General features: G+C 44.5%; 1 protein-coding gene across 1 annotated transcript in view; it reads right to left on the bottom strand.

The window, feature by feature from the left end:
* NDRG2 (NDRG family member 2) overlaps positions 1-10,241 on the bottom strand; it is a 55,954-nt gene extending 45,713 nt beyond the window's left edge. Inside the window, exon 1 of the mRNA XM_018570028.1 lies at positions 10,138-10,241. Coding sequence (XP_018425530.1) covers positions 10,138-10,234 — 97 coding nt within the window. The 5' untranslated portion in view covers positions 10,235-10,241. The remainder of the gene's footprint in view (positions 1-10,137) is intronic.
* Between the last annotated feature and the right edge of the window lie 469 nt (positions 10,242-10,710).

Here is a 10,710-nt window from a genome sequence, read left to right as displayed (position 1 = left end):
CTTGTTTTTCTCTAGGGAAGAAAAAAAGAAGAAGAAGATATACTCACCCGATCCTCGGGCATACAGCAATGACCGCTCACCTCTCTCCTCCTCCACTGCAGCTGTGGACGGTCCCTCGGCTTCTTCACATCTAATACACTGTATTAGAGTGATAATACCACAGATCTTTAGACTGCCAGAGCAGAAGGAGAGAAGAGGCTGCAGTGGCCAGTCGTGCAGCCAGAGAATCAAGCGAGTATTTCTTTATTTTCATCCCCAAGACAAAACAAGCCCTTAAAAGTGCGGAGGTAGCCGGCAAGAGAAAATAAAAGCAAAACAAATTATTAAAAAGGCCTTATCAATGAACATGGGAGGAGTTCAGGTAGGCAAAGTAATTTATTGGACTGAAGGTCCATTTATTGGAAGCCTACATTATTTCTCTCAGTACTTGTTTCCTTTAATTGCACGTATGTGAAGAAGTCATCCTGTGGGGACACACCGGCTTTAAAAGAAGTTCTCATAATGAAGCATTTTCCATTTCAAGTCAAAGTATACAGAACCCTCTAAAACAGAGAGAGCTCCTGTTTCTTGTTTGTGCCAAATACTCCCTACTGATCCCTCAAGTACCTTCTACCTAGCAGACCACTGGAATCCCAATGGAAAACCTGACCCTGCCAATAGATATCACTTCTCAAAGCAAAGAGCTTTTTTTCTTTTTAAGTGGAAAGTCTCTGATTTTATCAAAACATGGATGCCGACAGTCCCTACCCACCAAACTAGTTTTTCTCTTCCTCGCAGGATAATAAAATCAGGTTCTCCGTGTTTACGAGTGTTACATTTTCTAGGCTAGATTTTGAAATTTAGCATATCAATAAAAGCACTGCCTACAACAGATCACAGAAGATGGTGACCATTTTCATGGAAAGTGTCCTTCAATTGCAGCAATTTGCTTTGTGAATGAAGCATAACAAGTGTAACAAGTCTGATTGAGGTATGCAGTCTTTCAATCCAGAACCAGTCCTATCTAGAACAAACTGTACATGAATCTCGAATAAATACACAATTTGCTTCAGGCAGCTCAGTCACTTATCTAACCCAGCCTCCCCTCTATGTTGCTGAATTCTGCCCAGCATTACGGTTGGCATGTAACAAGGCAAAGCATGCTGCGGGGGGAATTACACGTCATCCTTCCCATGCTATTTATACTGAAAGCATGAAAAATACCCTAAACATTGTTTTTAAAAGCATACATTTGTATTTATGTGCATTCTATACAATCCGTTCTCATAAGCCTAAACGATACTTTGTAGCATATTATTATCTACAGATCTATTATCTTCAGAAACAAATCTAGAGAATTGGTAGCTATCCAGTACATCGGGTACACAGCCTTCATCCTTTTAGTCATTATTTTATGAATATGGAAAGAGAGTTTCTGCAACAAGAAGCAATCTTCTATACTGGCTGAATTAAGCTACATATAGGATATGTTGTGCTATGCTATGCTGGTAAGCTATATACACTCACCGGCCACTTTATTAGGTACACCTGTTCAATTGCTTGGTAACAAAAATTGCTAATCAGCCAATCACATGGCAGCAACTCAATGCATTTAAGCATCTAGACGTGGTGGAGACGACTTGCTGAAGTTCAAACCGAGCATTAGAATGGTGAAGAAAGGGTATTTAAGTGACTTTGAACGTGGTATGGTTGTTGGTCTGAGTATTTCAAAAACTGCTGATCTACTGGGATTTTCACACACAACCATCTCTAAGGTTTACAGAGAATGGTCCAAAAAAAGAGAAAATATACAGTGAGCGGCAGTTGTGTGGACAAAAATGCCTTGTTGATGTCAGAGGAGAATGGGCACTTTGGGCCCCTTAGTACCAATTGGGCATCGTTTAAACGCCTCAGCCTACCTGAGTATTGTTGCTGACCATGTCCATCCTTTATGACTACAGTGTACCCATTTTCTCATGGCTACTTCCGGCAGGATAACATGCCATGTCACAAAGCTCACATCATCTCAAAACGGTTTCTTGAACATGACAATTAGTTCACTGTACTCCAATGGCCTCCACAGTCACCAGATCCCAATCCAAAAGAGCACCTTTGGGATGGGGTGGAACTGGAGATTCGCATCATGGATGTGCAGCCGACAAATCTGCACCAACTTTGTGATGCTATCATGTCAATATGCACCAAAATCTCTGAGGAATGTTTCCAACACCTTGTTGAATCAATGCCACAAAGAATTAAGGCAGTTCTGAAGGCAAAAGGGAGTCCAACCCGGTACTAGCAAGGTGCACCTAATAAAGTGGCCGGTGAGTGTATATGCTATGGTGTGCTATGAGTTTTAGCTATATATAAGCCATGCATGATGCTAAGCTACATATATGCTATGCATGATGCAAAGCTACATATATGGAATCCTGTTAAATGGCTTAGCTGGCCATACACTGGTAGATTTGTTTTTCTCATTCAGCCCACTGTCTGAATGAAAACAGAATTTACCAGTGTATGGCCAGCTGAACTCTAACAACATAGCATATAAAAAAAATCTAACAGATTCATCCATCCACACTGTTTAGCTGGTCTATTATATTCAGCAGCTGCTGAAAAATAAGACATTGCCTGCATCTGACTGGATGCTGGCACTATTCAGGCAAAAATTCTTGGTTTGGCAGAGGAGGGCCGACTGGGCCACACACTACTCAAATTTTGGCCTAATCAGGAGGTCAAAATACAACCAATGTATGGCCAGCTTAACTCTGCAAAAAGCAATACACCAGATTTTTAATCTGTGTATTCGGGTGGGCGTAAATCAGTGATAGGCAACCTTGGCTCTCCAGCAGTGATGAAACAACAAATGCCGTCATGCTTCTGCCTCTGGAAGTCATGCTTGGGGCTGTCAGAGTCTTGCAATGCCTTATGGATCTTGTAGTTCCACAACAGCCGGAGTGTCATGGTTGCCAACCCATGGTTTAGAACCTTGGTTCTCAACTGATGGGTCGTGACCCAAATGTGGGTCGCGACCCCAACTTCAGTGGGTCTCCACATGCCTTCCACTTTTCTAGGTGAGAGGCTCCTCAGTCTCCCCCTAGCGGAGCACTGTCTGTTCTCATGCCAAGCAGCCATTCAAAATATGCTGCCTGATGCTGAGTGTCAGCTTGAGGTGGGTGGGCTATGGCCGCGAGGATGCTCCATTCATATGTGGATTGCTTACAACTCCCTTGCGTGTCCTGTAGAAGTGCTTGGACTGGAGTGATGTCACATTCGGTCTCCTGGCATCTCTACAGTGTGTGCAGGAAAGCTGTACAAGTGGATGCACTTATGAATGGAGCTCTGTCACAGCAAAGGCTGAGGATCCACTCCAGTTCTCATAAGGTAGGAGACTGGGTGGATTAGAAGAAAAAAAAAAGACATTTTTTTTGGAGTGTATATATGTGTGTGTGAGAATGTTTGTGAGTGTGTCAGATTGTGTCAGTGGTTGTGTGTGTCTGTCAGTGTTTTTGAGGGCCCATTCATACTAGTATAGTCATTAATCGCACAGTCCCATGCGATTAACGTACTCGTGTGGGAGGTGCAGTGAATTGCCCTTCATTTAAATGACACCCCAAATCCATCTCCCACCCACAGTTCTATCACCCGCATCGGAACGCACAGTACCACAATGCCGTGCGTTCCATTGCAGTGCAACTTCGGTCACAACTTAATGACCAAGGACAAATGTGGGTCCTGAGGTTACACAGGTTGAGAACCACTGGTTTAGAGTAAACAGCTGATTGATTGCATTCTAAAAATTCCAGCACCAAGATCACCCCTCAGTCTGTACACACACTTTACTGTTGCACTCCTTGCACTACAAAAGGGGTGTTCGCTGATCAGCTTGATGCAATATTAATTGTATTAAATAAATCAGCACAGAGAGTGAACTCCCTGCACTTTCCACAGCAGCCATACAGATATGGGTACTCAAATGTAGAAAACTGCAGAATAAGGAAACCACTGAGTGATTTAAAGTGTATTTCCAGTTTTGCAGCCAAATTGGGATAACATTTGCTTTATATGTGTTTTACACGTTAACATTCACATAGCATAACATAATTTTTCTTTAAATTGCAGCTTGCACAATACATGCTCTATTTTGAAAGATAAGTTGTTCTCTGTACTGAGTTTGGCTCTGGAATGCAAGGAGGGCTGAGAGGGTTGATGTTAACACAATCCACGCTGTTTACTACAAGTGTATGGCCAGATTACCTCGCTAGCATTCACCAGAAACTGAGATATAGGTCTTAGGCAGGACTTTTCGGGGTACTGAATTTTGTCACCGTTTCACAGACGCATACAATTTTTAACGTGGCTGACCATTTAAACATACAGAACAGAAAGCTTGCTACAACAATCCCTATATTCAACGAAGCCTAAAACCGAATATAGTTTCAGACACGTGCAGTGACGTGGTCAGGATGAAGGTTCATGGTGAAATGCATCTTCTACTAATATAGTCTATTTCTTCATTTGCATGAAAGCGTTTTTACAAAGTAAGTAAACCCAAGTCAAAGGAAGAAGGAAAAAAACAAAAATTGCCTTTGATGTATTATTAATAACGTACTGCGCATGTCATCCGCATTTGATTAGCTTTCCAGCGCTTGTGTTAAAATACATAAATACGTAGATAGATTGTTATTAACCATGTGCACTATTACAGGACACTTATAGTAGGTTGCACAACAATATGTAAAGAATAGACAGTGCAAGACTTAAAGTGACATTAAAGTCAAAAATCTTTTTCCCTCCCCCAATGTTAATGTTAGCACTTACCTTAAATTATGTTTCTTAATCAGATCTTGATCTTTCCTGTCCTTTTCATCTGCCTCTCCAGCGCTGTGGCGGGTCTCTGATCCAGCGCTGACTCCTCTGTCCTTGCCAGCACTTCCTGTCCCATGGTGTCTGCATGCGGGTGCACGCGTCCACAGACTTACCTTGTGTCTCTTCTCGCGTCCCGGCTGAAAATGTGAACTGCGCATGCCCCCGCCCCCAAGATGCTTTCCGGGCGCCCAAGAATGTTCACATTTTCGGACGGGAGCGCGCGGGGGAGACACAGGTAGCAGTAGATTGCTAGCAGTAGATATATGCAAAAAAACCAGAGGGTTTAATAACCCTTTAACATTAAATCTGAATGAGCCCTTATCCGATTACTGGACATCCATTGCATTCTGTGCTGTATACACAAATCATCTGGAAAACAACAGCAATCCAGTGTCCTTTTTATGGGGCTAATAGCACGAGGTCATATGAGCAGCTCCTTTTATGGATTAGCCAAGAAAGAAATCAATAAACTATTCCCAAGCGCTTCTGGGGTAGTGTGCTGACATCACTGACTACATTAATTTGTCTGAAACATTCATTACAATATGGGAAACAATAAAGGCATTTTTATTTTTACAGACCTTTTATGTATAACCAAAAAGAGAGTAAGCATTTCAAAAATAGGTGTATGCATGCGGTCTTGCGTCTGTCTGTCTGTCTGTCTGTCTGTCTATCTCAGGAATGGATACATTGATAAGGAATTCAGGGGCCAGTCTGTCCAATCCAGGAGACAGCAGGATTTTTTTTTAGGTGCCAGCTCCATTGACAACAACTGGAAAGATCAAAAGTTTGGCGCCAGCTGTAATTTTTAGGAATCACATGGGACCTGGCTCCTGAGATTTGTGCAGCCCATGTGCTTCACTATTCTGAGTGTGCCTGCTTATGACAGTGCCCAGGTAAACTGTCCCACATATAAAAAGTTCAAAGGAGATGCAGCACAAACGTAAAAACAATGTTTGCTCCTCACCACTCTTTTTCAAGCTGACAGGACCTATGAGCTTGGAAAAGAGCGGAGACATTCAAAACATTGCTCTTGCACTGAGGTGTAAGCAATATTGACATAAACAGTAGTGCTGATTATATATATATGTTCCAATCACCTCCATGGCCACAGGCTAGTGTTATGATAGGTTGCCACCTGTGCAATAAGTCCATCTGGGAAATTTCCTTGCTACCAAATAATCCGCGGTCAACTGTTAGTGGAATTATAACAAAGTGGAAGCAACTGGGAACAGCAACTGAGCCAAAACGTGGTAGGCCATGTAAAATGACAGAGCGGGGTCAGCGCATGCTGAAGTATGCAGAGTCAATAGCTAGAGACCACCAAACTTCGTGTGGCCTTCAGATTGGCACAACAGCAGTGCGTAGAGAGCTTCATGGAATGGATTTCCGTGGCCGAGCAGCTCCACCCAAGCCTTACATCACCAAGTGCAATGCAAAGCGTCGAGTGGAGTGGTGTAAAGCACACCGCCACTGGACTCTAGAGATTGGAGACGTGTTCTCTGGAGTGACGAATCACGCTTCTCTGTCTGGCAATCCGATGGACGTGTCTGAGTTTGGCTTTTGCCAGGAGAACGGTACTTGCCTGACTGCATTGTGCCAAGTGTAAAGTTTGGTGGAGGGGGGATTATGGTGTGGGGTTGTTTTTTAGGGGTTGGGCTTCCAGTGAGAACTCTTAAGGCATCAGCATACCAAGACATTTTGTACAATTTCATGCATCAGTACCTGACCTCACAAATGCGCTTCTGGAGGAATGGTCAAACATTCCCATAGACGCCCTCCTAAACCTTGTGTACAGCCTTCCCAGAAGAGTTGAAGCTGTTATAGTTGCAACGGGTGGGCCAACTCAATATTGAACCCTACGGAGTAAGACTAGGATGCTATTACAGTTAATGTGCGTGTAAACGCAGGCATCCCAATACTTTTGGCAATATAGTGTGTGTGTGTGTGTGTGTGTGTGTGTGTTATATATTATATACACACACACACTAGCAGCAGTTGTACAATAACCTAAACAGGAAACAAAGTGATCTTGAAGTGATATAGAATCACTGCAATCTGAAATCACAGTGTGCGGAAAGCTCACATCCGTCACAAGCTAGCAATGTTCAAGCAATGATATGGTAGATATTTATAGAACAGGACAGAAAGAGGGACTGTGACAATATATAAAAAATGTTATGAATAATTACATGCAAAACAGTCATGGACAAGATTGTAAAAATCACCATGTGACCAAGCAGTGACTGCACTTTCTTGTGTGAAGGGGAAAAGGCAATAAGCCTTCCACTGAATGCCCTGCACCCATACGTCAGTGAACACCCTGGTGCTCTGCCGTCACCAGCAGTGATAGGCCAAAGACACCCTATTTATAACCCTTGGTGACACATTTGCCGGCCTATGACCTTCCTAAATCCACATCTTAGAAAATGAGGTAGTTTAAAGGCAGGGCCATACAATTAATATGCTCTATTCAATAGTAATTTCCCATCTTATTCCATTAAGCCTGGAGAGACTTTTAAATGTGCAGAGAGAATAGGATGGCCATTGTTGACCACTCATAGAACATGCTAATTGCCCAGGCTACTAGCATTTTCAGAAAGGGAAGCGATGGTTGCCTACATATTTCTTTCCTTGCAGGTTTATGACCTTGATTTTCAAGGTTAAGGTTTGCCAGGGAAAAAAAGAAAAGGTTTAATTACACTTTGAGTGATTACCACTACATAGTTAATAAAGTAACTGAAAGCTAATTAAGTGGATCCTAGTCTTCAGAGTGATTTTCTAATGTATTTATAGCAGAACGTCTTCCTAGTCACACAAGCCAAGTAAATGGCTGTGACATTGAAGCAGAATGGTTCAGGTGAGTGCTCAGCCTGATGTGTTGTTACTACACGTGGGGACAGTGTACTGTTAGGAGGGGTTACAGCTTGTTTGTGAGTGTGGCTCCAGCAATGTGGGAGGGATTGTGTAGCCTGTGGAGGGGGCGTTCCTGTTTTTGTGGGAGGACTTGTCTTATTGTTTATTTTAGACTATACATTGTTTTGCTGTGCAGCGTGTGCACCTCTGCCTCTACGCTCCACAAGGTGTTGGAAAGGAAATCCGTACGCTAGTAAAGTATCAGTAGTCTTTGTAGTACAGTGCGTAAGCCCCTTGCAAGCTCGTTTCCCAAGGTGTTGGTGGGGAAATCTTTGAGCCAGTACAGTGTCAGTAGTCTGTGTAGTGAGAGAACCCCTCTGACCCCATGTTCCCGGAGTTGTTAGTGGGGCAATCTGTGAGCTAGTCAAATAGCAGTAAACTGTGCAGTGTGTTAGCCCCTCTGCCCCCACATTATATTGTAAAGTGCTGCGCAAACTGTTGGTGCTATATAAATCCTGTATAATAATAATAATTCTACAAAATGTTGGTGGGGAGATACACAAGCTAGTACCATGTCATTAGACTGTGTAGTGCAGTGTGTGAGCCCCTCTGCCTCCATGTTCCACAGAGTGTTGATGGGGCGATCCATGAGCCAGTACAACATCAGTAGACTGTAGCACAGTGTGTGAGCATCTCTGCCTCTAAGTTTCATAAAGGTGTTGGAAGGGAAATCCATAAGCAAGTACAACGTCCGTAGTCTACGTAGTACAATGCGCAAGCCCCTTTGCCTGCATGTTACACAAGGTGTTGGTGGGGAAATCCATGAACCTCTATCATGTCAGCAGTCTGTAGTACAGCACATGAGCCCCTTTACTTGTATGTTACACAAGGTGTTGGTGGGAAAATCTATAAACCAGTACAGTGTCAACAGTCTGTGTGGTGCAGTGTGTGAGCCCCTTTGCCTGCCCATTACACAGAGTGTTGGGGTGCAATCATTGAGCTAGTACAGTTTCAGTAGGCTATGTAGTGCATGGTGTGAGCCCCTTTATCCCCACGTTCCACAAAGTGTTAGTGGGGCAATCCTTGAGCCACTACCATGTCAGTAGACTATGTAGTGCACTGGTGTGCCCCTCTGTTCCACAAGGAGTTAGAGGTGAAATCTATGAGCCAGTACAGTGTCAGTAGTCTGTGTGGTGCACTGTGTGATCCCCTCTGTCCCCATGTTCCACAAGGAGTTGGAGGTGAAATCTGTGAGTCAGTACAGTGTCAGTGTGCTGTGTGGTCCCCTCTGTCCCCATGTTCCACAAGGAGTTGGAGGTGAAATCTGTGAGTCAGTACAGTGTCAGTGTGCTGTGTGGTCCCCATGTTCCACAGGGAGTTGGAGGTGAAATCTGTGAGTCAGTACAGTGTCAGTGTGCTGTGTGGTCCCCATGTTCCACAGGGAGTTGGAGGTGAAATCTGTGAGCCAGTACAGTGTCAGTGTGCTGTGTGGTCCCCATGTTCCACAAGGAGTTGGAGGTGAAATCTATGATCCAGTACAGTGTCAGTGTGCTGTGTGATCCCCTCTGTCCCCATGCTCCACAAGGAGTTAGAGGTGAAATCTATGATCCAGTACAGTGTCATTCGCTGTGTGATCCCCTCTGTCCCCATGCTCCACAAGGAGATGGAGGTGAAATCTATGATCCAGTACAGTGTCAGTAGACTGTGTGATCCCCTCTGTCCCCATGCTCCACAAGGAGATGGAGGTGAAATCTATGAGCCAGTACAGTGTCAGTAGACTGTGTGATCCCCTCTATCCCCATACTCCACAAGGAGATGGAGGTGAAATCTATGATCCAGTACAGTGCCAGTGCACTGTGTGATCCCCTCTGTCCCCATGTTCCACAAGGAGTTGGAGGTGAAATCTATGATCCAGTACAGTGTCAGCAGACTGTGCAGTCATGCAGAGCACTGTACATCCGTTTATGGTGAGCTGCTCATTACAATGCTCTGTGTATCTAGCAAGTACAGGACTGACACTTGTATAGATAAGGCTCCAGCAGGCTCAGTACAACGCACTGTGACATTAACTCAAAGGACAAGGAGCTGCTGCCTGCATGCAATCCAAATGGCATACATGTCTATGGGACCTCTATGTACAAGGAGAGCAGGGGGGGTGATCGTAAAAGGACATGCAGGGTAAGCATACACCATCTGCTCCATGAAATGTCACAACAAGAAACAAACATGCCCAGTGACACACATCATACACAACGGCCATCTGTCGTACCAAATGCCAGCTATAAGCCAGCACACCGACACAAGCCCCCAATGTCACCCTTCCCGTGCATACCGTCACATTCTCCTGCATGCATGTCAGTGGGGCCCTATGGGGCCCATCGGACAATAGAGAGGAAATACAGACACAACATATGCTTAGAGGACACTCACTGCGATCTGGGGTTGTCTCTGCAGACTGTCTCTTGCCTCCTGATCCTTTCTGTACAGCTGTCTGATAGATCTGAGAGACACCCAGACAAAGGCGCATAGACACTCCCAAAGAAAGAGACAGCCAGGGGAGGGGCTCCGAGGAGGGAGGGCCAGGGAGAGAGACTGCTATGAGACTCAGGGGGGGGACTGGACTGACAAGCTCTGGAGACAGCCAGGAGTAAGGGACAGACTCCCCCACAGGGATGGCAGGCAGGCTAAACCAGAAAAACATCAGCAATGAGATCAGGACAGGCAGCCAGGAATGCCAATGAGGGGTGCAGCCCTGCAAAATGTGTGACAAGGAGAAAAGCTCAGAGGATGCACACAGGGACCATGGGCTCAGCCAGAAGATGGCTTCATATCCCAAGGAACAAAATAGCTTTTTTTTCCCCCTGGGTTGCTTAGGAGACAGCATTCATTGCCTGCAATCCACATGGTTCATATAAAGCAGTTTAAACACTGCACCCATGGAGGAATTCAGGAGTGGAAATGCTAAAGCATAGGTTTTATTTCAGCTTAGAAAATCGTTCCTTC

Source organism: Nanorana parkeri, unplaced genomic scaffold (assembly GCF_000935625.1).
Source record: "Nanorana parkeri isolate BGI_ZX_2015 unplaced genomic scaffold, ASM93562v1 scaffold1444, whole genome shotgun sequence".
NCBI classification, from domain to species: domain Eukaryota; kingdom Metazoa; phylum Chordata; class Amphibia; order Anura; family Dicroglossidae; genus Nanorana; species Nanorana parkeri.
This window is presented reverse-complemented; position numbering and strand designations above follow the sequence as displayed.